This window comes from Scleropages formosus, chromosome 15, assembly GCF_900964775.1.
Source record: "Scleropages formosus chromosome 15, fSclFor1.1, whole genome shotgun sequence".
Lineage (NCBI taxonomy): Eukaryota > Metazoa > Chordata > Actinopteri > Osteoglossiformes > Osteoglossidae > Scleropages > Scleropages formosus.
In genome coordinates, this window is record NC_041820.1 from 5,557,171 (window position 1) to 5,584,520 (window position 27,350).

At 48.8% G+C, this 27,350-nt stretch overlaps 1 protein-coding gene across 3 annotated transcripts in view; it reads right to left on the reverse strand.

Moving 5' to 3' along the window:
- Positions 1–11,335: 11,335 nt before the first annotated feature.
- The window catches only part of prkd3 (protein kinase D3), a 47,064-nt gene continuing 31,049 nt past the window's right edge, over positions 11,336–27,350 (reverse strand). For 2 of the 3 annotated variants that reach the window (XM_018734501.2, XM_018734511.2), the window contains 16 exons: positions 27,048–27,179; positions 25,596–25,753; positions 23,926–24,118; positions 23,707–23,784; positions 23,432–23,615; positions 23,017–23,140; positions 22,484–22,561; positions 18,065–18,341; positions 15,910–15,962; positions 15,151–15,223; positions 14,814–14,920; positions 14,339–14,500; positions 13,779–13,877; positions 13,393–13,660; positions 12,345–12,430; positions 11,336–12,179 (listed from right to left, as the gene is read on the reverse strand). In XM_018734501.2, the coding sequence (XP_018590017.2) occupies positions 12,006–12,179; positions 12,345–12,430; positions 13,393–13,660; positions 13,779–13,877; positions 14,339–14,500; positions 14,814–14,920; positions 15,151–15,223; positions 15,910–15,962; positions 18,065–18,341; positions 22,484–22,561; positions 23,017–23,140; positions 23,432–23,615; positions 23,707–23,784; positions 23,926–24,118; positions 25,596–25,753; positions 27,048–27,179 (2,246 nt within the window). In that variant the 3' untranslated portion in view covers positions 11,336–12,005. Of the gene's footprint in view, positions 12,180–12,344; positions 12,431–13,392; positions 13,661–13,778; positions 13,878–14,338; positions 14,501–14,813; positions 14,921–15,150; positions 15,224–15,909; positions 15,963–18,064; positions 18,342–22,483; positions 22,562–23,016; positions 23,141–23,431; positions 23,616–23,706; positions 23,785–23,925; positions 24,119–25,595; positions 25,754–25,999; positions 26,317–27,047; positions 27,180–27,350 lie in introns of those variants that run through there. The other variant, XM_018734521.2, reaches the window with a different exon arrangement.

The following is a 27,350-nucleotide window of genomic DNA, read 5'->3' on the forward strand; positions in this document are numbered from 1 at the left end:
AAAAAGAAACAGGAATGCGGTGGCGCAGCAGGTTTGGCTGGGTTTTGTTCTCGGGTGGGTTTGAGGTTTGCGTCCGCTGGAGGTGCCTTGTGACAGAGTGGTGTCCCGTCCTGGGTGCGTCCCAGTCTTGCTCCCTGTGTTACTGGGATAGGCTCCAGTTCACCACGGGACAAGCAGTTTCTGTGTGTGTGTATGTGTGTGTCACTCTAGTCTAAAGACAAAAGTGAAATTGACCAGATGCTGACAAACATGCTTATGTGATGCATCAGTCACTTCCTTGTGGCCAGTTTTGCTCAAGTTTACCATAGTTACATTTAAGGTGAAACACTTTCTCATACTTCCTCCTTATGCAATCCTCCGTTACACTGCGACTTACTATTATTCTCCTGTGCTGTCTGATATGCAGAAGCAACACGGCACTGTGTTTTATGCATAAAGCGGAACACAACACAGTAAATAGGGAGCCTGAGACCTTTATTGTCTGAACTGTTTATGAAAACAGAATGAATAAATGGGTCCGACAGCTAATTTTTAATTTAATTATAGCTCAGTCTCAGGCTTTTAACATTTACATTTATTTATTTATCAGACAGTTTTCTCCAGAGAGATTCCCAATGAACTCTATGTAGTGTTATCAGCCCACACACCTTATTCACCGTGGTGACTTACACTGCTAGATACACTACTTACACTGGGTCACTCATCCATACATCAGTGGAACACACACACACACACACACACACTCTCTCTCTGTCACTCACACACTATGGGGGAACCTGAACAGCATGCCTTTGGACTGTGGGAGGAAACCAGAGCACCCCGGGGAAACCCATGCAGACACGGGGAGAACATGCAAACTCCACACAGATTGAGTGGGGATCGAACCCACATCCTCTTGCACCACCCAGGCTCTGTGAGACAGCAGTGCTACTCATAACCTGAACCATAAATAAATGGAGGGAGAGAGCTGTAATTAATAAGCTTTTATAAGTCATGACTTAGTGGGTAGAAAATAGAGAGAGTATGAATATGGTTGGATGAAATACACCTAAAAAACAATGGATAGAAACACTTTTTATCAGGTGACGGAAGAAGGTTGGCGAGAGATGTCGCTGTAAATGTTGAGCGTGAGTTTCCAGGCAGGCTGAGTTTTATCCCCAAAGTCCACCGTGGACCGATCGTCCCCCGTGGATCAGGTCCGACAATCGTTTGAGAATTTGGCCGAAGCAGCCTTCTTGCGCGTGACTGCGCAGCATCGCAGGGCAACGGCCCACCGCCTGTCAAGGAATGAAAAAGCCAGAGACACATCTTCACGTGGACAAATCGGGGTGAAATTTCGTGGTCCCGGAATTTTTTTCAAATGTTAAACGTTTCAAGGCCGCATCTGTTGCACATTACAGGCATGTATACAATATGTACGTTACAATCCTGTTTGATCCAGGCTTTCTGCGGGAGCTTTGGAACTTTGAATGGGCTGCCAAGCCTTACATGGCGGATATCACCCGGGTTCTGGTAGTAGAACTTGGCCGAAGACCAGAGCCCAGTCCTTCATCTCTCGGCTTTCGCGCGTCGCTCGCGTTCCTGCTACTTAAAGTGTAATTCTGGACATTTTCATTCCTCTGAAGGGCCTTAAATTCTCATCTTAAGTTGCGCCAAACTTTTCGGTCACCGGTTTGTTCATTGCTCTCACCCGTGCTTCACGGCGCCTGGACGCTTGGCTCAGATATTTGTGCGAATGTGGCTCCGTCTCTGTGGAGTTTGTACGTTCTCCGCACGCCCACGTAGGTTCCCTCCCACGGCCTAAATACGTGCGCTCCGGGAGATGTCTGTAAACGGCACATAGTGCGTGAATGTGTGAATGAATGAGTGTGTGAATGAGTGAATGAATGAATGTGTGTGTGTGATTGTCCACCACGCACCTTTTCTGACCCTCGGTGTTTCTAGGACAGGCTGTGGACCACCGTGACCCAGCACTGGACAATCACTTTTCAATAATTGATTGATTGATTGATTGATTGACGCACAAATAAACTGATTAATTTATTGTAATATCAGTCGGATTTTTTTTCCGGGGGTACTTGCCCCCCCAAGTCCTCCCAGTGTTTGTCTGTTACTCTGCTGGGTGTTACAGCTACTATTATAGCTAATATTTTCAGTCCATCCCAATACGCAAGAAGTTGTTCTTCCACTTGAGATATTAAATAATGTATCGGCCATGGGTGAACGGCGGCGAACCGCGCTCTGAACGGGGCAGGCGGCAGGAAGTGGAACCATTTTCAACACGTATGAAGAGAGCCGTCGCGTGAACGTTGGCCCCGGAGGGGGCGGTCTTGAGCCGTGGCTCAATCACCCATGGGGTGGTGGTGGGGGTGGGGTGTGTGGAGGGGTAGTCCCCCGTCGTGGACCAAAGCGGTGATGAAACAAAGACAGATCCCTTTTGAGTCGGTGCTTGCGCGCCACCACCCCCCCCCCCCAGCCCCCCCAACCCCCCCAACCCATTTGTATCAAGCTCATGCACTCACTTTAATGTGGTTTCACAGTGGATCATTTTGGGAGGAAAATAGAGGAAGTTGTATAGATGTGGAGGAAGGAGCTACTGTTCAATGAATGTGCCGTTTTTCTTGAAACGGCGCAGTCAGGGATAATACCACCCTGATGTTTTTTTTTTTTTCTTCAAACCCCGGCGCCACATCAAAAAGCGCTGTCGCTGTGGGCGGCCGGTAGCGTGCGATAACACACGAGTCGGGAGAGTGATTCAGGGGCTGTTCGACATGTGCCGCAACATTACCGTTAGCCCGTTCACACACAAGCACCGAAACCCACCCACAGCGGATTCTGTTTTATTAATCATTGCATAAAGACCGTGGACCTGTTGACTTGTATCTCATAGTTGTCACACTGCAGGCTTGTCAACCGTATTTAATTCCTCGTTTAATTCTCTAATGCCGTATGTTTCATTCAGTTGTTGAAGTGTGTCAAGTTTGATGTTGTCTTTTGCTTTTGATCACGTCTGCCAGGCTGATCTCAAGTTCAAAATCGGGGCCAAAATCAAAAAGTCCGCGGGTTCCGTTTTAGCTCCGTGCGACGTAATGAGCTCCCTCTGTCCCTCAGAGCTACTGAATCCCTCCCAGCATTCGGGACCAGTCTCAGCCATTTCTTTCACACCCGCTTCGCTTCTCACCTCCCGACTGCTGTATAAATCTGCGTTGCATCTGTCTTGACCATCTTTGTATTTCCTACCAGATTCAACTCCCTGCATGCAATGGGTGCTGCAAAAACAGTGGTACCGGTCCAGTGGACAAGAGAATCGTGTCTCGGTATCTAAAGCTCTCTGTATATTGTGAAATGCTCTTTTGTTTCTACTTCTACATTGCTTTGGAGCAGAGCAAGCGGCTACTAAATGAATAAATGCGACTACGGTGTTTACAGTTACATTTATAGTTATTCATTTGGCCTTCTCTCCAGAGCGACTTACAGTACTGAGCTACCAACAAGGGTTTTCCCATTTATGCAACTGGGTAATTTTACCATCCATCCATCCATCCATCCATCCATCCATCCATCTATCTATCAACTATATCAGCTTAAAGTCAGTACCTTGCTCAAGGGTATCGTTCATAATGTAACACTGTAACAATATGTGATCACTGCTCTGTAACCTCAGAAGCACAAGCCGGATTTTGAAAGTAGCTCTGGAAAAAGGTGAAATAATAATAATAATAATAATAATAACAACAACTCGTGCGGAAGATGAGTGGATGTAAAGATGGACTTGTCCATTTAGTGGAGTACAAAGTTTTTTTGCAGCGGCGAACCCAGTGGTGACCTGGCTGACCCAGGAGCTGCTGCGCACCCAGGTTTCGGCGGAGGTTTCGCCTGGAGGACGGTAGCGGACACGGTATTCATCACCCAGGGACGAGGCCTGGAGAACGCAGGCAGGCGGAAGCACCATGAACCCCCTCATCGCTCGCCCCAGAGCCAGAATTGCCCCTCGCGCACGTGCAGAAAACGTGGGCGAACCGCACTTAACGAGACGCTTTGGCGGGGAGGGGGCGGAGCCCCCCGGTGAGGCTGCTGACCGAGGCTGCCGCCGCTCAACAGCTCGTTTGAAAGAAGAAAAAAAACTTTTAACCCCCGGTTGCAAATTACTGTGAGACTTCCCACCTCCCCCTACAGGATCGGCTGCGGAACCACTCCGGAATACGAGAGCCCAGGTCACGGCTGATGCGGGGGCTCGGCAGGGTGATGAATGAGGAAGGTGGGAGCCGAGGTCCACTTCTCACCCTGTCTATGGGGGGGGGGGGGGGGGGGCAATGAGAAGTGCTCACAGAGAGCTCCACCTCCCCCCTAAACCTTAGAGCCCAGATCGGCACCCCCGCCTCCAGCTGCACTGCATCGTTATAATGTCACTGTTATTTGTTCGGCCCCCGCCCCCCACCTTGACTTGTTTGCGAGCGGAGGTGGGACGGCGCGATTCAGAAAGGTCGAAGGTGAGCGGAGCGGAGCCGTGTGCATCTTTGCCGCCCGCGAGTCGAGCGCAGCTCCTCCCCGTCGTGGAGCCCTCACATCTTGAAGCCATTTGCGGGGGACTGGAGGGTTGGGTTGCGGGGGTCGGGGGGGGACACAACCGAGAGAGGCCTCGCTTCAACCGTGGTTCGACACAGGCAGCGGGAACACTCCTAAACCGCTCGAGCTGCAATTACGTGATAAGATTACATCGGGATACTCGAGTGGCTGCCCCTCACAATGAAAATAATCATGTGACCCGGGGGCTGCAGGGTCAGGGAGCCATAGATGGAAGAGATGGCACTGTGTTTGCGGTTACCAGCCGGTCGGTCTGAGAGATCTGCGTTTCGCTCGGCTGTGAGCGCCATCAACCACGAGAAGAACGTCCCTCAATCGTAGCCCATGTATGCCGGAACATCACGGAGTATCGTGAACTCTACACTCTTTTCGCTGGTGTTCTTGTGCGGATTAATGCATTTCCATATACATATATTTTATTTTTTTTTATTTATTTTTATTTTTATAGAGCGCTCTTTTCATGCAGTGACACAGAGTGCTTTAACACAGGCATAAAGCAAGAAAAACAGATACAGACAAAGAAGACAGTCGACTAATGGCTGCCATAATGAAGAACTTATTATAGAGCTATAAGTATACCTACTGGCCACCGGGGAAAGAAGCAAAAACTCCCAACTGAAGGTTGAGGGAAGGGAAAAAAAAACCTCTGGGGGTCCAGGGGCTGCCCACTCCTCCCGGGCATTCTAGAAAGTAACAATTTGTAATATGTATATACATACACACTATCTGAAACAGCCTGTCCCAAGCGATGTCGCAGCAAGCCGTAGCCTAACCCAGCAACACGGGGTGCAAGGCTGGAGGGAGAAGGGAAACACTCAGGACGGGACGCCAGTCCATCGCAAGGCACCTCTAGCAGGACTCAAACCCCAAACCCACCGGAGATCAGGACCCAGTCGAACCCGCTGCGCCACCGCACGCCCCTTTCCATATATAATTATGTATTATTTACATTTGTTCACTTAGCAGACACTTTTGTCCAAAGCAACTTACAACAGATACTATGTAGTGTTATGAGCCCACACACCTTATTCACCACAGTGACTTACACTACTTACAAGGGGTTACTCATCCATGTATCAGTGGAACACACACACACACACACACACACACACACACTCTCTCTCTCTCTCTGTGGGGGAACCTGAACAGCATGTCTTTGGAGTGTGGGAGGAAACCAGAGCACCCAGAGGAAACCCATGCAGACACAGAGAGAACATGCAAACTCCACACAGACTGAGCGGGGATCGAACCCACATCCTCTCACACCATCCAGACGCTGTGAGACAGCAGCGCTACTTGCCATGCCACGGTGCCATACCACTGTGTCATTATTTCACGTTTCCCTGAGATGACATAATTAAAGTTCGACAGCCTGGTTACGGCCTACAGAACCATCAATGGATCTGCTCCCCGATCCCTACAGGACCTGATCACCCGCCACACCCCAACTGGATTGCCACGCTCCTCAACCTATTTGGTAGTCCCACGCATTAGAGGTCCAAAATCAAAAGCCTGCAGGTTCTTGGTTCTGGCTCCACTGCAGTAGAATGACCTCCCTGCGTACCTCAGAGCTGCTGAATCCCTCTCAAGATTCAAGTAGGATCCAAAACATGCCTCCTAATCTGTGATCTGCTCCCACTACACTATCTGTTAACAAACTGCATATTCATCAATTCTATACACAGCTTATAATGTATGCAGTTTAAACAGTGGTACTGGACTAACTGACCAGATTTTGATAACCAGATGTCTGTATCTCTCTCATATTTTGATGAAACGCACTTTTGTTTACTCCGAGTTGTGTGTCACTTTGGAGAGAAGGGTCTGCTGAACGAATACACGTAGCTACGTGCATAGGTCTCACACGACAGCACTCAGGTACGCAAGAACCCGTGGGGGCGGAGACTCAGGTCTCGGGTTCAGGCCTCGCATGAGTCAGGATGTAAATGAGAGGCTCGTGGACCCGTCCCTGGGGGGCTCCGTTTTGCAAATCTTTACCTCCTGACCTTCTCACGGCACCTAGAATGACACCAGCGCGGTCCGCTGTGCGAAGTGTGTATCCCCATTGTGACATCTGTTCAGGGTTTTGGTGAAATTTGATTTCTTTTTATTATGATTCATAACGTTTGGCAAGTCTGACGGCTGTGACTCTCGCTCAGTCACCGGGGCGTTCCAAAGCGACCGTCACATTTTCCCCTCAGGTGCCAGATTGTGTCCACCGTGCTTGAGGTGCCGTGTTGCAGAACACAGACGCGAGGGCCTGAAGGACACAGGGCTCAGGGTCAAAGACCGTGTGTAACTTCAAACGTCAAAGGAAGGAAGGAAAAGACAGACTGGCCCAAATTCCAAGGAAAGAATGGGAGACTGAAGGTGAAGATAAGCCATTTTCTGAAATTTGGAAGAACTCAAATATACAAAAACAGCGAATCGGGCAGAAACACAGGAAGGAGCTCTTCGAGTTGAATCCCATTCAGCATGTCCTTCACCAGGGTCAGCTCATCACTGGACATGAGGATACCCTGATTCTATCTCAACACACCAGGGACACTCCTCCACTTCTGGACACCTGATGGTCCTTCTCAAAAGGGGTCAAAAATCTAAAGTCCATAAGTTCTTGGGGGGCGCAGTGGGTTTGGCTGGGTCCTGCTCTCTACTGGGTCTGGGGTTCAAGACCCGCTTGGGGTGCCTTGCGACAGACTGGCGTCCCGTCCTGGGTGTGTCCCCTTGCGCCCTGTGGTGCCGGGTTAGGCTCCGGTTCACTGCGACCCCATTTGGGACAAGCGGTTTCAGGCTGCGGGTGTGTGATAAGTTCTTGATTTTGTGACTCTAATGTGGCAGAATGAGTTCCCTCTCTCCCTCAGAGCTGCTGAATCCCTTTCAGCATTCAAGAAAGTTGAAAAATCACGCATCTTTCACACCCACTTCTCTCCAGATTTCATAACAGCTCCACGAAGTCCAAGCAAGCGATTTGTCACATTCGACTTATTTCCAATGAGAGTCGATTCTACATGCAGCTACTTGTATAACGTGCACCGCTATCAGGCAGATTAACCGTTCTCCGACAATCACGCGCGTGCAGCTGAAGCTCTTTGTCTGTTGCTGTCACGCTCATGTTTACTCTGCTACGCTAATAAATGTGACCTGGGCAACTTTCAACACACAGATACCTGGGGACAGGCATTAGGGAGGGGACTCTCCTACACCCATCCTAGATGAGCTACGCATGCAGAACTGCATTTGCACAGAAGACTGAACGGTAACATTGCGATTCTGCTCGTTCGGGCATCATTACAGCTGACCCCACCTCGTAATTTTACTCCAAGTTTTTTCTTGCTTCTACTATCGAGGGATATAATACAGTGCAGGCAATGAGTCTCTGCATGAGAGACCTGCAACCAGTGCTCTGTTCGCCATAGAATATTCTGGAAGGTCTCTGGGAAACGAGCACCAGGTGCGGCCAACCCTGAATAATGAGATGAGATTGAAGTCAGGGTCTGCTTTTCATCTTATTTTTCCCTTGTCGTCTGGAAGGAGACGTGAGAGGAGAAACACTTGCAAAATCTTGAACATTTGGGGGTTGTGTTTAAGTGAAGGAATTGAAGTGAATTGGAGGATTTAAGAGCTTTATGTTACAGGCCTGATGTAAGTTTTGTTTATATCCTGTGCTCTTAACTTTAACTTGAAACTCAGTAGCTTATCAAAAAGAGTCATTTAAGTTTCATTGTTTTCTTACTAATAGTTGACTTTGGCAGGAAAAGGAAGGGAACTTGTAAATTCGTCCACCGCTGCCCCCCATGTGGTCATTCCATAAAGCAGACAAGCTACAGTCTCCCTGCTCATGCATTCATAAATTCAGCACCGTTTTTATTTTTAAATATTTAGCTGAAACCTTCGTCTATGGCAATTTACAGCGCCATCTATACTAAATTGCCAGAAATCCTTTGCCCATTGATACCCTAGAGCAACGTGACACATTCACACGGAGCGCCTCCGTGGCTGTGAGTGTGAAGCTGAGGGCATATTGGGGCCTCCTTCAAGTGTGTTACGCCACCATTAATGTCCTTTAAAAAAAACTAAAATAAAAGCAGGTAGAATGTCCTAGAAGGCTCATCACATTATTGCACTCCAGAAAAAAAGGGATTAGCTTTTCAAATCACAGCTCAATTTCCTGGATGGAGAAGGCAGTTCAGCTGCCCTCGGAGAGGAGTCCGTTTAGCCACGGTTATGCAGTTGGGGTTTTATTTTCAAATAGTTACTCCTGGGTATCCGTGAAGGCCGTCAATCGCAACCTCGGCAGTACAGGAGTGTTGGACAATACCCCCTCGGACAAAAAAATTAACCAAATTTAAATTGATTATTTATGAACACGTCTCTGAATTGTAAAATACTACTTTTATTATATAATGAGACTGTGTGCGGGGGGGGGGGGGTGTCTGGACCCCGTGGTACAAAAAGACAGCTAGAGGCCAGAGACAGAGAGCAAAGCAACGGACAAGTGTCCTGCATCTCTGGGACACGAGGCCTCATTTCCTCATGAAACCTATTAACCAAACACTAAATGTGAAGAAAATCCAGTTTCCTGCACGTGTGCTCAAACTTTTGACCAAACTGCGTCAGGGTGCCATCGCGTCCTCGTCGTTTGCCAGCACTTGGAGCTCATCGACTGTCGCGCTGTACTCTCATCCAGACAGAACCGGACCACGTGGAGCATATTACAAAGAAAGAATAATCTTTAACGCGATTTGTAATAAACCTTAAACGTCCAGGAGGGAAAAAAGGATTTGTTGTTCCAGACTTCAGGGTCCCGGAGTCGGTAATAAAGCGCTCCGCTTCATTTCATAACGGTACGTTTCCGGCCCAATTCCGTGTCATCGGCATCGGCCGTAAGCCTCTCGCTATTGGGACTCGAGCGCGCGGTCATCCTCGGCCCTTGGCTGGATATAAAATATGACTCATCTGGTAGTATGACGACAACTTTCCGGAAAGTTCTACAAAGCCGTGGTGGCAGGGTGGCTCAGAATGCTATGGGTTCCGCCTGGCAGTCTGGATGATGGCTCCGAACCACAGATTCCGTGTGAATACAGGGGCAGCAGTGCTGCTAGTTATGGCTGCAGTTTAATACTCCTTTGGGTATTTAGGTATGAAGCGTAAAGAGCCCTAAGGGGGGCAGCTGGTAGTTAGTGGTTAGCACTGCTGCCCTTGGATCCAAAGGTCAGAGGTTGAAATCCCCCCTCTAGCTGTAGCATCCTTGAGCAAGATACTTAGCTTAAATTGCTCCAGTAAAAAAAGTACCCAGCTATATATATGGGTAAATAATTGGAAGTACCATAACATTGGAAGTTGCTATGGAGAAAAGTGTCAACTGGATAAATGAATGTGACCGTAAGTCCCATTGTGACGTTTTAAACCCCTTTGGCTGGACACTGTCGATAGAGACGTCGAGCCCTCGGTTCAGTTACCGCCGCGATCGCTAAGCTCTTTGAAACGCCACCGAATGCGAAATGTGGCAGAACTGCGAGTCACCTTCCTCATGGGCTCCTGCTAAAAACGTTGCGACGGAAATAAGATTTTTAGGATGCGGAAGAAGGGGAAATTGACGGCGAGTTCCTCTAATTGGCACTTCAACGGCTGACGCGACATATCATAAATGTTTTTCATCGAGGGGATATTAAGGGGCAGCTGGTAGTGGGGTAGTTAGAGCTGCTGCCTTTGTGCCCGAAGGTTATAGGTTCAAATCCTACCTCCTGCTGTAGTACCCTTGAACAAAGTACTTATCCTATGTTGTTCCACTGAAAATTACTAAGCTGCATAAATGATTATAAGTTTCTTGCGGGGGGGAAAAAAAAAGTGTCAGCTAAATAAATGTAATAGCTCTTTAGAAATGATCCTCACTGATTTTTATTCATATCCTTCGCCCTTGTCTGGTGGATTCCCTTAAAACGCTACGAATGCTGCGATTCGTAGGGCACAAATAAAGCAACTGTTAAACAGAAATCAAACCATCCCGTCTGACACAATTACTCAGTTGTTGAAATAAACAAACGGGGGTGTTCCGTCCCGACGACCTCGTCCAAAGTCACAAATCCCCTGTAATTAACGCCGTATTGTAAGAACTATAAGGATATATAAAAAATTTACATGCACGAATGCAACATTGCATGATAGGGCTTTGTTGTATTTTTCACTAATTTCATGCATGTTAAAATACTAATATAAATACATCTCAGTATTATATTTTATATACATTTTCACGTTGCACTATTCTTTGCACTTTCACCTCTTAATCTGTTTTCTTTTGCCTTTTCCTTTCTTCACCACCAGAATACTCCTGTTTTCACTTAGCAGCTGCTAAAAAACTAATTTGAATTTCAAAGGAATCCTTCTGTATATAAAAACGTCAATCGCTTACAGACACACTGACCGAGTCCATAAGAAATACGGGTTCCTGCGGCAACGCGGCAGCCACCCACCGCGGGTGTTGTTAAGACGTTACAACCAAATGTCGGGATTCAAAATTAACGTAATACGATTGATGGGACGGCCATCGCAAGTTCGGGTCGTCGTAAGTCACGCGTCATAAGTCGAAGGCTACATGCATTCAACGCTTCGAGTTTTCACTCATTTCGGGATTTGTGCGCAGCGGCCGTCGACTTTCCAAACTCTCATCCAATCGAGTACGCACGTGGTTCACCAGAGCAGCGCGGAAACACCGTTCCCCTTTCCAGCACAAAACAGAGCCAAACATCGGTGCTCATACTGCATGTGTTCCAGTTTAATACCATCCAATGAAGTCATTAAATGTTTTTCTAAAAAAATAGCACACATACTATAAGCAGAATTAATGTGCTACTGCAGAGATTTTAAAACATTAGATTTTTTAGTCTCACTTTTAAAAAAATAGGCTGTGGAAACAAATAGTGTGCTTTTCTCTGTCTTCTGTGAGGTCCAACATTTAGCCCTTCTCCGTGTGTAAGAACTAGTCGTTACGCTAAAATTTTACCGGTATTAACACGAAGGCTCCGGGAAAGGAGAAAATAGCTGTTTTTAAACAAAATACTGTGTTTCATATACCTGCATTTTCATGGCTTATAAAAAAAGGCAGCTACTTATTTTCAGGAGGGGTGGGGAGCTCTGAATCCTGAAATGTTTAGATTTATTTAAAAAAAAAGAAAAAGAAAAACAGCCCTGAACGTTCACGTCTCCCATCTGGCGCAGCATCGTGGCCGTATCGTCACTGGCACGGCGCCACCTGTCTGTCCCGTGTGGTAGCGCACATCATGGCTCGATTTGGGCTCGCGCGCTCCTTCACGCGTGCGTCTCTCCGGCTCCGGCCCGTCGGCCGCCGCGTCAGCCGCTTCCTGCCAAGAGGACACCCACAAAGGTCTTTCGCAAAGCCGAGGAAGCGAGGGTCCTCCGGGCCTCTAGGGGTCCTCCTCCATGTCTTCCAAGTTGGGCGCCATGATGAAGTGTTTTGGGTAGACCAGGTTGTGCGCGTCGGCATACGCCTCCCAGCGTGCGTCATCGCTCTCGTGCGTGATGTAGCGCTCGCCCCTCCGTGTCTCAAACTCCCTGAGGTCCAGCCATGTCTGGTAGTCCTGCGAGTCAAGGAGAGCATCGCCAGTTATGAACAGCAGGACATAACTCTGGTCCTGTGCTTCTCTCAGACCTCCTGGCTTTTTCCTCCACTGGTACCTCAACATTTCTAACAAACGTACAGGAGGAAGTCCTATTAAAGAATCAAAAGGGATGTTTTCGGTTACCTGCAGCCAGGGATGGCTAAGGGACTTGTCCACGCTGTACCGTTTCCTCATCTTCACCTGAAGAAGGTTGTTGATGAGATCTGTGGCTGTTGGAGAAAATCAGACACTCAGGGACTCGTGGTTGAAGAGGTCAAGGAAAAAAAAACGCCATCAACAAAACCAAAAATCATCTCGTTCACAACGCAGAGGGGAAAACTGAGATAGACGAAGGAATTCCTGGCCCAGCGCTGCTTCACTCTGAACAGCACAGGCATATAGTAACAATGTCAAACATCACATCTGAATTAGCGGTTAAGATAAGATCTCAGTCAGCTTCTTGCTTGTGAAGGGATGACAATTTGCTCAAAACAAACGTGGGGAAATGTCGAGATGACACAGGGTGCCTCTGCAGGGTGTGCGAGTGATTCACGTAAACCACAAGCTGAAGGTCAAAGCCGCGAATGTGAAAGCCGCTGCAACATCTCCAGACATGTAGGTGGGCAGCGGGCCGGGCTGACACAGCCCAAGTCTCGGTCCAGGGTGTATACTCAGCTAACTGCTCCTGTCCACTAACCGCAGGCTGCTATGGCTGTAGCTCACCCCAAAATACCATGCATCCCAGCATTTTGGGCAGATACACTCAACAATGACTACATATACATCTTAAAATCAACTAAGTTGCTCAGCAGAGCTCAGGGATCATGGAGGCTCTTTCTGTGGAGCTGTTGCTCCTCTAGACTGAAAGGTGGTTAAAATGGTTTGGGCATCTGAGAGGCCCACCAGGCAGATCCCACTAGAAAGAGGTCCAGAGGCAGAACCGGGTCACATTGGAGAGATGTTATCTCTGGACTGGCCTCTGAACACTTGATAGCAGACTATTTGTCAGCCTGTTTCCTCCACAGCTGTCACCAGAATAAGTAGCTTGGATGGATGGATGGATGGATGGACAGATAAAACAAAGCTGTTGATCAATTAGGACAAAGCTACACGTCTAGTCACACCTCCATGGATCCTTGAGTACAACACAACATGCTATCAGATGAGAGAAAAACTCCCAAGGATCACCAACCTTCTGCAGAGATCTCCTTCCAGGGCGTTGGCGGGTACATGAAGGCAGCATTCTGGATCTGGTCATTGATGTCCTCATCCTCGTTGAAGGGGAAAGTTCCGCTCAGGCTGACGTAGACGATGACACCCACGGACCACATGTCCAGCGAGCGGTTGTAACCCTTGCTCCGCAGGACCTCAGGAGCCAGGTAGGCAGGTGTGCCAACAACCGAGCGGCGGAACGACTTCTCCCCGATGATGCGGGCAAAGCCAAAGTCACACAGCTTCACCTGGGGGTTGATGCGCAAGAACACAGCCACGTGTCACACGCGTTGCCGGACACTTCTGACCGAACACGCTTTGGACGGCCTTGGTTCTCCTTGGTCTACACTTGATTGTGGAACTCACCTGAGGGAAAGGCTCTGCCGATGCCAGGAGGACGTTCTCCGGCTTCAGGTCACAGTGCACAATGTTCTTGAAATGCAAGTGCCTCAAAGCCACCAGGATCTATAAGGACCATGAGATTCGGTGAGGATGGAATAACGCAACCATCTGCTGTAGAGGGTCGGTTCACTCAAGGTTAGTCACAGCAGAACAGGGTCACTAATGGCTTCCTTTGACCACAGTGTGTCTGGTAACTGGCAAGTCTGCATCACATTCATTTGGTTGTAGTGACTCAGTTACTTTGTGCTGTTAACGTTCTGACTCTTCCGTGGACCGATGAACCACAGCAGAACCAGGCTACCAACCATAAGCTGACAGTCAAGAGGGAATAGTTTCTGTCATTTCCTTGAACTGCCTTCTAATGTGACAGAAACTCGCCATCAAACCCATGGGCTGGGACAGGCAGAGGGTGTCAAAGCCTCAACACCACCTAGGTCCCGTTCTTGCAAATAAACCCAGTTTTACAACTGGGACAGGCAAACAGAGCCGCGGTTGGGCGAGTCACACGCCGGGGGGTGACTGACCTGCGTGACCAGGAACTTGGTGATGCGCTCGGGCAGCTTGCTCTTCTCGCTAGACAGGATCATCTCCAGCATGTCGCCGTGCAGCTTCTCCATGACGACAAACACCCTCTCTGGAGTCTCGAACATGCACTCCAGGTTCACGATCCCCGGATGATGCAGGTTCTGCGAGGAAGAAGCGGGAACCTTGGACATGGGTAGCGGTCGGCAAGCGGAACCGCTCACCACACCTTCTACAGTAATAACTGATGCAACCAGACAGAATTAGCACGGGATTGAGGAAGCTGGCATGTACTACATGCTGTCCTCAGCAAAATCCATAGGCCAATAACCAGAAATTCGCCAGTCAAGCTCCGTAGCGGTTCGACCAGACCACAGACTGACAGTAATTTATAGAAAGTTTATTATCCTATGGAGGAAACTGGCCAGAAAGTTGGCAAATGGAAGACGAAACTGCTGCGTTGGCTCATCTCCTCACCTGGAGAATGGCCACCTCGTTCCTCAGTTGGCTCTCCTGCTTGGTGGGGAACCTCATCTTGTCGATCACTTTGATGGCAACGTCTCTTCCCGTTTTCCTGTGTTTGCCTGCAAGGATGACCATTGGGTGACATCAACTATAAATGGAGCAGTGGGCTTCCAGAACTTTCTCTCAGCACACACTGAACAAGAGAAATAAAAACTGGGAAATTAACAGAAAATAAATATATAACACTATGCAAAAAGATATAAGTATGAACAGGCATGTGATTATTAGAAGCCATGAAGCCTGAACTTATGATGATGAGAATGATGACTTTGACAATGCTTCAACTCACCTCCGTAGACAATTCCGAACTGCCCCGACCCCAAAACCTCATCTGCAAATATCTGGTACACGGAGCTGATATCCTGTTTAAAGGAGAAGGGTTGATTTATCATTACATTTATATTTATTCCTTTAACAGAAGCTTTTCTCCAAACAGGCTTACACCTCACAGTGAAGAGAAGTTTTTAACACAACAAATGAACTGTGTTTACACTCACGCGTCTGCATCTAAGTCTCTCTTTTCTGCTGATGCAATGCTCGCATTGTATTGTCTGTGAGATGCATGTTGCTTTGGAGAAAAACATCTGCTTAGTGAATAAATGTCAATGTAAGTATAAATTCAGCAGCTCTGAGGGACAGAGGGAGTTTGTTCCACTACATTGGGACCAACACTGAGAACTATCAAAATCCATTAAAATGTACCTCTGGCATATCATTCCAACGAAGCAGTTTCAGGGGTTAAAATTATTACACATGAGCGATCATATACTTAGAGAGCACAATTATGCAAAATGAAATATGAAAAAGCTTACATTTTACTGTAAATCTGATAAATAATCCCAATAAGAGGCTCAGCATGAGGTCAAATGAAATGCTGTCACACTATGTGAAAATGAAATTCAGACTCTCCTTCCACTTCATCCTTGGGTGACCGCGTACTGTATTTTCAGCGTGTAACACCGTACAGAGCACTGGAGCCAAACGGGACGAGACAGGAGCAGAAAAGGGAAGCGGTGCACGGCCACGGGTTCGAGAGCGCCGCACTCACCACGTTCTCCTGGATCTGGCAGTTGGACACGGAAATGCTGATGGACAACTCCTCTGGTGGGGAGAGAAGGGACGAAACAGGGTGAGGTTACGGGTTTGACGAGCACCATCAAAGAGCCGCACAAAAGACGGCCAATGCTGGTTGCGGCAGAACAAAAAAAATATTATTAAATACAACACGCTGCGTTCCAATCAAATGCGAACCACTTCGACTTATCTATCATAAACATGGTGTCTTTCATCTGGGCTTCCCAACATCTGCCACACTGAGCATCTGAACAAATAATTGTTGATCTCTAGTTTCAGATCATTTTAAGTGTTTTATTCACTTTATTCATGGTGCTTTATTTGTTACATCTGCGGTATATACGGGCGCATCTGGCGAGCTTTGGAAATTAAAAGCTAAGAAAAAGAGTAATGAATAGAGAAATCACTGCCACACACACAAAGACACACAATAACACACACATGCGTGGCATCATTTCAGGTAAATAAGGTCAAAAGACCACCAATTCCAAGCACAAGTGTGGAACTTATGAAAACTTGACTAGGAAACAAGTTGGTGAAAAGGTGTCACACAACATCAGTCCATCACCTATATTTCATAACTGCTTCGTAAACAGTTATAATGGGCTACTCTGTTTTCCATGGTAACACCAACGTAACAGCATTCCTCAATAAGTACTTATAGCAGAGGTCCGATCGCTGCTGTCGCCCTTATGTCCCATATTAATGAGGCTTACACATTTATTAATAAACCTTTCAATGGCAATCGCAAAGTATGAAAAATCAATCCCAAAGCATCACACTGGAACCTGATGAGAAACTCGAAATAAGTCCTATGGCTGAGTTTAAAAAAAAAAAAAAAGAAGAGATCCAAGGCGCCCGCCTTCTCCAGCTGCACCCTCCCAACGAGCGCTCGCATCCCGCAGAGGGACGGGGGAGTCGGCAGCGGGTTCGGGAGCACGACGAGCGCACGGCCGCCCGTCGCTCCTGGGGTTGCTGCGGAAGCCGAAGGCTTCCGAAGCAGTTGGAATCGGTGCCAGGAAGACCGCTCTGCTGTCATGCCGGAGTGCGCAGGACGCACGGCGGCCACGATCATCTGTTTCCCTTTAACCCGTCCGCTGTACGGTTTGCACAAAGCGCCCGGGGTCCTAACCGTCTCCATACGGTTTGCGGCTGGAGGTCAAGTTTCTCTGTCGATCCCTAACGCTTCCCTCCCTCCTCCTCCCCCTCCTCCTTTTTGCGTTTTTTTTATGGATAAACTAAAACCTCAGTTTGTAATAGTGCGTGAGCCGCCGAGCATGTCATTTTGGAAGGGAGGGATTCTGGGATGTCTATCTGCCGCTGAGCTTTCGACTAACGTGCATCATTTCATACGAAACACTTACAGCCAATTATCCTCCTCAGAGCAACTGCCAAGAAAATTAAAACTATGGGGGCAGCAGGTGGCGTAGTGGTTAGAGCTTCTGCCGTTGGGCTCAGAGGACCAAGGTCTGAATCCCCGCAGTAGTAGCCTTGATCAAGGTATTTACCCTCAACTCAAACAGTAAGGTTACCCTGCTCTATAAATTTACATTTACATTTATTCAATAAGCTCATCCTTTTCTCCAAAGTGACTTACAGTGTTAAGCTTACAATTATTTACCCATTTATAGAGCTAAAAATGGGCAAAACAGCGGAAAACAACACTAATTTGAACTTTGGAAAAAAGCATAAGCTAAATGAATAAATAATTACAACTGAAAGACACCAATAAACAGCGTAAAAAAAAAAAAAACAACTGTGGTATAACTGCACAATGGCTTGCTGGCAGGACCAAAGCAGAGTAAAAGCAGAGTAAAGGTGGTCTGACATGCCCAATACTCCAAACACTCCTGAACTCATAGCGGTGAGACACTGTATGTGGCCAGAGGACTTCCCACCGAGGTGCTGCGTCCCCCCCTTCGGCCAGTTGGACCACATGTCCCCAGATCTGTCTCGCGTCCCAGTTCCAGCACGCTGTAAACCCCGCCGTGTGCTTTCACGACCTTACGGCACCGTGCCGTCGCCTGCCCTCTAACCCTCCGCTCCTCTGCCGAGCGACAGATCCCAGCACGTGTCCCGGGGTCAAAGGTTGCGAGGAAACGTCCCAGAGGACCGACGGCGGTACTCACTGTGGTCCTTGCCCTGTCCCGGGGCCGTGCACACGCTGGGCTGCGGCGTCACGGGCATCAGCGCCTGCCGGATCGCCTTCTCCCAGCTCTGGGCCACCTCGGGGCCCACCCCGGACGCAGCCAGGGCCGGGTTGTGGAACGGAGCGCCGTTGTTTTCCCCGACGTAGTAGACCATGGTGTCGGTGATGATCTCGAAGCAGTGCGGGTTGCTGCCCTGGGCGAGGCTGGAGAAGTCGCGCGCCGTCTCCACCTGCAGGATCTCCGAAAGGGGGATCTCCTGTGCGGGAAGCGGGGCGATCAGACGGCGCGGCGGCGAAACGCGGAGGGGCGTCCTCGTGTCCCTCCGATACAGGGCCCCTCTCTGAGCTCTAAGCGAGACGGATCCGCGTGTCCCTCGCAGTCGCGATCCATGTGGCACCGCGGCGCAGTGAGGAGCCGCGGCGTCTCCGCTCCACTTAAAGATTGCGCCGTCTCTCCGCCTGCGTCGGCGCCGGCACATGAAAAGGGGGAGACGGCCGCCCTGCAGCCAATAGGAGCGCTGCTGCTCTCTACCCGCGAGCGTCAGATGAAGTGCTTGCGGTTTGAAGCGTGCGCCACGTGACCCGCCCACCCCCACGCCCTCCCCCTATTGAAGTGTTCTCTGATTAGAGGGCGCACCATAAAAAAAAAAAAAAAAACCCCGGACCTGGGTTCGAGCCAGGCTGGCAGCGAGGAGAAACAGTGGCTGCTGTTCCGGGGTGGCCCTCCGGCTCCCCCGAGGGGATGCTGGAGCCACGCGAACCCTGAGGGAAGCCCCTCCACCCTCCCATTTTGCAAAAAAACCACAAGTATCGGGGTCTCGGCTTCAAAGCGAAAGACTATAACTTCCAAATGTAAAGGCAGAGCGATGCTCAAGAGCCAGTCACCAGAGCTCGGAGCTGCAAATTTGGACACGCGTGCACACACCCCTGGCCCTGGACACACACACACACACACACACACACACACACACACACACACACACACACACACACACACACACACACACACCATCAGTTGTTGAACTGATCCAGATCTGTGTGTCCCTCAACCCTACAGCTTTTAACACCCATTCTGTGAGAATGATCCCAGCTAGCGGGAAAGAAAAAGAAAAAAAAAAAAAAGCTGACAAAAACATTTTACAGACGCCAAGCCTTCAATTAGCCGTCCCTTTTGTCTCAAAACTACTCCAGTGCCAAGTTGATAATAAACACCCTTATGACGACGGCCCCCAAATGCACCCTGCAGCCTCGGTTCCCGGCGCTGGGAGGAGAAAGGGCATCGCCGTGAGCTGCCGGAAACGTGACCCCTCCCTCCTCCGCCCAAGCGCCGCTTCTCCACCACCAAGTTCCCTTCACACCATGTAAATCAGTAGCACGGCAGTAAGGGAAGGAAGTGGCACGGCATTTTTCGGGACAGCCCCTTCCCAGAGCACTGCTTACCACGGTGTTTTCTTCATTCATTCATTCGTTCCAAGCTGAGAGCCGGACTGACCAGCCCCCTGATTCGAAGTTCTGCATCAGTCTCAACAGTCTGTGGTCAACAGATGCTTACATTTACATTTATTTAGGAGATGCTTTTCTCCAAAGCAACTTCGAACAAACTATGTAGTGTTACCGGCCCACACACCTTATTCACTGTGGTAACTTACACTGCTAGATACACTACTTACACTGGCTCGCTCATCCGTACATCAGTGGAACACACTCACACACACACACACACACTCTCTCTCTCTGTCACTCACACACTGTGGGGAACCTGAACAGCATGTCTTTGGACTGTGGGAGGAAACCAGAGCACCCCGGGGAAACCCACGCAGACACGGGGAGAACGTGCAAACTCCACACAGACTGAGCGGGGATCAAACCCACATCCTCTCACACCACCCAGGAGCTGTGAGACAGCAGAGCTACTCGCTGTGCCACCGCGCCGCCGCGTGTGTGATATCGCTCTTAGCTTACAGCACCCTTCTTATACACATTGTCTCTTTAAACTGTCTACACGTAAAAGCCAAGGCACCTGGGCCCGAGGTGGTACGGACTGCCCGGAACTTTGACCGATTTATTCAGGGAATCACCCTTAAAACCCACACATCATCCTGCAGGGTGCTTTCACTGCACAAAGGCCTCCTGCCCTGACCTCCACGCCAACGTTAACTATTCAACTGTGTACCAGGCACATTACTCATTCGGCTCCGTATATAATGCATGCATTCATTCACCTGACACTTCTCTCCAGGGCCACTTACAAAATCAGGTTTGCAAACTAAGCTACTTGCGTGGATTTACCCATTTAAACAGCGGGGTAATTTTTACTCCATCAGTTCATGGTAAGTACCTTGATCAAGAGTACTAGAGCAGGAAGAGCGATTTGAACTCAGATCCCTCAACTGTAAGGCCCCAGCTCCAAACACTGCACCAGCTACTGCGACAAAGGCAATAGAAGAGACGAGGCACACGGCACAAAGCAGAAGCTGCGGGAAAAGGGTTCCAAAAGCACACCCACCCGATTTTAAAAAAAGAAAGATTTTAAAATTAAAAACGCGGCATAGTACAGCAGCCCGGGGAGAGGGGGCGCTTGAGTGCGGCGTCTAACCCACGGAGGAGGTGCGAAACGCACACTCGGCTCTTGCAGGGTCTCGCAGCCCGGCCCCACATTTGGAAGCTCTTTTTGGGGAGGGGAGGCAGAGCCGGTTGGATTTGAAGCTATTTTCTAATTACGGTGTAATCGGGCCCCTGCGGGACACTAACAGGCCCCCCACCAGCAGCCACCGGGGGGTCACGCTACACTTTCTGTTCACTTCCTCTTTCTCCTTTCGCTGCGTCTCACACCCGAGCGATGGGAGCGGCTCTCTGGGAACGGTACCGGTCAAGACGAAAACGAGATCTGATTTCCCCCCCAGAGAAGTGGAACTCTCCACAGCTCACCCACATGCACAGTAATATATTCAATGCAAATTCCAGTCTGAGCGCGTGTGCAAATCGGACTTCGGCCAAATGCACCAGCAGGGAAACTCCAAAGAAAAACAGCCACTGTAAACATATAAATAAACATAAAAATAACTCTTTAAAAAAGTAAACCACCATAACTTTACAATAAAAATGATACAGTAATATTATAAGAAATGCGCGTTTCCTCGGGCACAAGTTGGGGCAGCGAGCCGTGTAGCGGTTTGCACCGTTGCCTTGCGGTCGGGTTCGAATCCCTGCTCCTGCTGCTGCACCCTTGATCATGCCACTCACCTTGAACTGATACAATAAAAATTACCCTGCTGTATAAATGGGTAAATCAGTGTAAAAGCGTAGTGTGCAAAACCTAACATTGCAGCACATTTCTTTAGAGAAAATTGTCAGAAAATACTAGTTAATACTAATGTAGACATTTTACATGATGAAGTTATTTCAGCTCAATTAAATAAAATAAATTAATTGAAATTAGCATCAGGGTGTGTGAACATCTTTAACTTGTTTCGTGCGTTTCCTCAAATGAGTGTGTGAAGAAGTTGTTCTGGTTTTCACACTTGGTGAGTCTGTTTAAAAGCCTTTTTTTTTTTTTTTTTTTTTTTTTTTACTGCAAGTCAAGGTCCTTAAAATAAGGCCCAGTTTGAAACGGGGCAGCTGGAAGCGTAGTGTTAAGAGCTGCTGCCTTTGGACCTAAAGGTTGCAGGTTTGAATCCCACCTCCAGCTGTCAATCTCAACGCCAGGCACTTACCCTAAAAATGCTCTAGTAAAATTACCCTGCTGTATACATGAGTAAATACTGTAATTCCAAGTACCTTAACGCTGTAAGTCACTTTGGAGAAAAGCATGAGCTAAATACGTAGAAAGTGGCAAGCGATTTAAAACGGCTTTAAACAGCGAACGACCGTCAGGCTGGAGGGCCCTTGATCCGCTGCACGGCGCACGTGGCGCCGCTGCCACTCGATGCGAGCTGCGAAAAACTTACTGATGCTGGCGAATAATAACAGCGCTGACATGTGAAGAAACCTGCCGGAATTTTCTGAGCAAAGCTGCCTGGCCCAGAAGAAGTGCTTATGGGAGAGTTTACACAAGAAGAAATGAAAGCAGTGGTTACTCTGGGGATTTCTCAGCTCACTTTGCTGACCACGCTGCTGTTAAGCCCCCCGTAGATTTACAGTTGTGAATCCCACGCGTGTCTTTACTCATCCTGCTGTTGACACATGGTGGGTGTTTGGTTGAGATGACCTTTATTTATTGCTCATAATTAAGCGGCTTTATCTTATGAATATCAGTCTCGGTAATATTTCAGCAAATGTGCTGATACAGAGAAATTAATTTCTGATATTTTGTTCCTGGTAAAAGTGGACGTGAATCAGCCCGTCACCCGGTGACATCACCGACAGGCCTGTTGGACGTCTCCGCGGTTGCACGTCTCACCTTGTAGTACTTGGCTCCCGTGTCGTTCTGAAATAGCGTCAAGCTCTTGCTGTCCAGCCGCCAGTAATGTCTCTTCCTCTGTGGACGAGAGACAAGATCAGTCACAGCCACAGGGCGTGGGGTAAATCTACATACTTGGAGAGTTGACAGGAAGTGTGTGCTCTACAATAATCACCCCGGCAGAGTAATGCTTTGAAACAAACAAAAAAGAAAAAAAAAAAAAAAAAAGACACACACACACACACACACACACACACACAAAAGTTTGTTTGCCCCAGGGGGTTCATGACACAGTACAGTTGCTCCTGGTCACCTCAAATTATACTCCTCAAATCACTACCTAAAATGTCTGTGGCTATGGTAAAACTGTCATTTCACTGCTTTCGTCCTGGTTTTGGGCCAGAGAGCAGAGGATGATGGGAGTGCCCCAGACCCGTGTGTGTGTGTGTGTGTGTGTGTGTGTGTGTGTGTGTGTGTGTGTGTGTGTGTGTGTGTGTGTGTGTGTGTGTGTGTGAACGAGGCCTGCCGCTTACCAGGTTGTCCCTGCTGGTGTAGTGCACCATCCAGCCCTCTCGCACCACGGTGGAGCTCCTCCGCTTGGTGTGTTTGATGGACTGGACCACCCGCATCAGGGGGATATTGCTGCTGGTTGAGGGGCTGCGGATATCATGGGGGGGAGAGAAAAAAAAAAAAAAAAAAAAAAACACCTCAGACCAAAAAGTGCTCAAAAAGTAAAAAAAGGAACACACACACACCCCAGGCATAAAAAGAACACACTCCCACACACAAAGAGTAACACACCCCGTAATGACACAGCACACATGGGATCAAACGCAAATTCCATCGCATACACAGACAAATGTACAGCAAAACTACAGTAAAAACACAGGAACCACTGGGACTCACCCTTAAAAAAAACACCGGCTCTGTTCTAGCTCCGAGCGTTACCTGATGGTCTTGACCGCCTCCTCGTCCTTCTCTCCGTCCAGGAACGGCGAGTCCATGAAGAACATCTTCTCCTCTGGCGTGGAGGGCCCCTCCGCGTCGTCCAGGCTTCGCCCCCCGTCGCTGTTCACGTCGCTGCTGTCCACCTCCATGGTGGTGTCCGAGTCCGGCCCGGGGCTCGCCGGTTCTGCCGGCAGCAACGAAATCATCGGGGTCTCACGCGGTCCCAAGCACTTGTCCCGAAACACCCACTTTAGGAGCACGGAAGAAGTCCTCACCTCCGTTGAACACTACCTCGCCTAGGCAGTCCCTGGGTACTTTGGACGCGCACCGTTTGTGACAGTTAAACTTACAATCTGAAAGTGAAGGGGGAAAAAGTTATTATCCACAAGGAATACATTCATCTACAGAAAACAACAACACAGATGGCATACTTTATACTCCACAAGCACACGGGGAAGCTGCGCGGCCCCTTCGTCACCAACACGGGCCCCTACCTTTACACTGCATGCCCTGGCGGAAGAGGCCCTTGAGCAGGCGCTTGCAGTACTGACAGATGGTGGGCCTCGTGTACGAGTGGACCGCAAAGGTGTGGGGCACCTTGACTCGGCCCAGCACCATCTTCTCCATCCAGATGGGCCGGCCGCTCCAGGACGGAATTCGCTTGCCCGCCTCCTGATGGGGCCGTTGCTAAGGCAACAGGAAGAGGCGACAGAGCGGGTGATGCCACGGCAATGCTGGTCATTTAAGCGAAAGTGAGGCGCACAAAGTGTCCGAACAATATAGCAGAACTGAAGTTCTAAAATGACCCGAAGAAGTGGTAGCAGCAAACTGGAAAAAAAAAGAAGCCCCCCGACAAAGCTTGTTTTCAGAATGTCGTTACGGGAATTTTTCTGGTCGCAAAGTTCACCGACTGACTCAGTAACCGTTTTATGGAGCGCTCGGCTAGAGACGGTCTACCGACACCTTCGGCAAATACAAGCACTGGTAAGAATTAGCTGCAGCGTGATTTCTGCTTAGCTGTCTGTAATGCCCTTTCTGGACGACATAGAAAATTCCAGAATGGACAGGATTCGAGAGCCGTTTCACGAACAGACAAGCAGAGTTAATTCAGATGGCAACGATCAAATCGGACGTAAACATCCAATATAAAGTTTTACGTTGCGCTAACGAAAATATAAACTATATAAGAGCTACAAACGGGGGAAAAAAGTCATCAGTGGTGTACCGCAAGGCTCTCTTCTTGGACCCATGCTATTGCCTGTATACATACGGTATATATGCCTCTGATCAGAGGCGAGTTTTACAGACGCAATGGGATTTTTGCTGCTGCAATGATTGTACACAAACCCTGTTCATTAGTAAAACCAGATGAGGCACTTGCCATAGAAAAAGCACAGTACAAGAAGAATTCGCTACAAGAAAAACAGACGTCTGACTTCCTGCCACTTTTCTTGGACAGAGACCATGATCTTTAGGCCTTTACGGAAAAAAAAAAGGGGGGGGGGGAAATGCACATCAAAAGGATGTAGTACAGTTCCAGACAATGAATTTTCTTTGAAGACAATATCAAAACTTTTTATTGGTCTATAACGCGAGAAGAAAGGTTTCCACCTTTGGCCATAAAACAACACTTTGTCTATTGGCACGATTTATTGGCTCAGAATATGAAGCTTTTTTGACTTTTCCTTTCTGTTCTTTTTTTTTTTTTTTTTTTTAAAAAACACAGTTTAATTTTTCGTAACCATTTATACCAGTAAGGTAGCCTTCTCAGCGGTGCAGAGGCCCCTCTTGGTATGCAAAATGACAATCTCCAGATTTTTAGCTTGGTACCCAACCCTCTTTGCAGCTGAACCAGCACATCTTTACTCCCCAGTATTAAAACCACAGCGTAAAAAAACCAGACTCATTAATTGAACATGACGTCCAGAAACAATAAACAGCTTAATCTGCGTCAGTCCGTCTAAATCATGGGTCGTCAGACTAAGTTCTCTAAGCCGGAGTCCTGCAGGTTTTAAAATACGTTTTAATTAGCACCTAATTTACAGCTGAACACCAGATGAGACAACTTATTTTATATAAATAATTACTTCAGTAAAGCAGAGCGCGCAGCTGCCGGGCACCACAGTCGGACCCTCGGAAGAGAACGTGCTTTCTGGAGCCTCACCTCTTCTGGAGTGACGACGGCATGGTCCGCAGGGGTGGGACGGGGCACCGACAGCGAGGGTCCCGGGAGGGACACGTTGGACAGGCGTCTCTTCCGCACTCCGCTGCAGTTGTTGGGGATCTTAAAGGCGCAGCGCTTGTGGTAGTTCAGGCCGCAGCCTGTAGGAATGCAGGACACAGCTGTTACTTACACACACACACACACACACACACACACACACGCTGGGAACTCTGTTCAACACCAGAGGCTCATATCCAACACTGATTGGTCTTCAATAAATTCTAAGTGTCTCGTCAGTGTCTGTCCACTCCCTTTTACAGACCATGACACATTGGGCAGAAAAAGGTAGTGTAACGATTAATGTTGTGGTTTTGTAACAGAAGGATCTTGGTTCAAATCCCCACTTCTGCTGTAGGTCCCTTGATCACGGTACGTCTTTAATCCTCTACAATCCAGTCGGAGCACACGGCCTTCGCTGCATGTCTCCATCGGTCTCTGCCTCTCCCCAGGACATCTTGATCTTCTCTAGCTCTGCCCGTAGGGTTCGTCTCCATGTGAGGAGTGGCCTTACTCTTCTCCGTTTACCCTGTGGGTTCCAATCCGAGACTTGCCTTGGAATACTGGTCTCTTGTCTGCGCAAGGTATGCCCGACCCACTTCCATTTCCCTCTCTGGACTGTATTAACAGTGGGCTGTTGCTTTGTTGAAGGTACTACTTACCCTGAATTAATGCAGTATACATTACACAGGTGTTTAAATGGGTAAATCACTGTAAGCAACCTATGGTACCAACCTCAGACGAAGTTGCCTTTGAAAAATTTGTCTGCTGAACAGTAATAACAGTTAGTAACGCAGGAAAGCCAGTAGTCAACATTGGAATAAATGTATTTTAGAGACCATTTCAGAAGCAGTTAAAGTTCATTGCTGTTTACTAACTGGATCTGAGCGCACAGTGGTGCAGCGGGTCAGAATGGTTTTACTGCAGCTGCTTCTTGGCCCTGGTCAAGCTAAGAGAAGGGGGCGCAAAACGCGTTTCCTCCGCCGTTTCCTCCTCCGCTGCCCCTCCTTTCGTCGGGACTTCTGGAGACGCTCGTGTGCCGGCGAGCGACGAGCGCGGCTCCGCACGGTTTCCCAGCATCGTTTGAAGGTTCAGTCGGACGCTTGGCACCAAGACACCGGACTCCATTCAAAGGCCCCGACTGGCACTTCAAAGACCCCTCTTTGTAGCGGCAGGAAGTCGGGTGCTCGACCGAAGCATCCTGTGGCAAGGCGCGACGCGCCTCCATTCCCCCCCCCACCCTCCGCAGACAATTCCAGAAATGGACCCCCTGGATTTCTTTTCACGATCTCTGGGTAAACACGGGGGGGGACATCGGTCTACATTCACCCGGGACCAGGGGACCTACCTATGCGCGTTGGCTTCCGCGCAGCAGGAGGCACTGCACACACTCACCTTCACACTTGAGCCCCTGGCGGACGAGGCCCCAGAGCATCTCCCCGCAGTAGTCGCAGAACGTGGGCGCCTTGTACGAGTGCACGTACAGAGCGTGCGGCCGGATCTGGAAGTCCTCGACGGTGGCCAGAGCTGCAAGGCAAACGGGACTCGGCAACACAGAAACCTCCGGGTGAAGCGCCGTGCGGCACAGCGCAGCTTGGTATTTCATTAACGCTTCATATTAAATATCAGCAGTGTATTATGAAACGACAGGAGTGCATTAACTAAACATCCCTGAGTAATTCAATCAGCTGTGCGGGC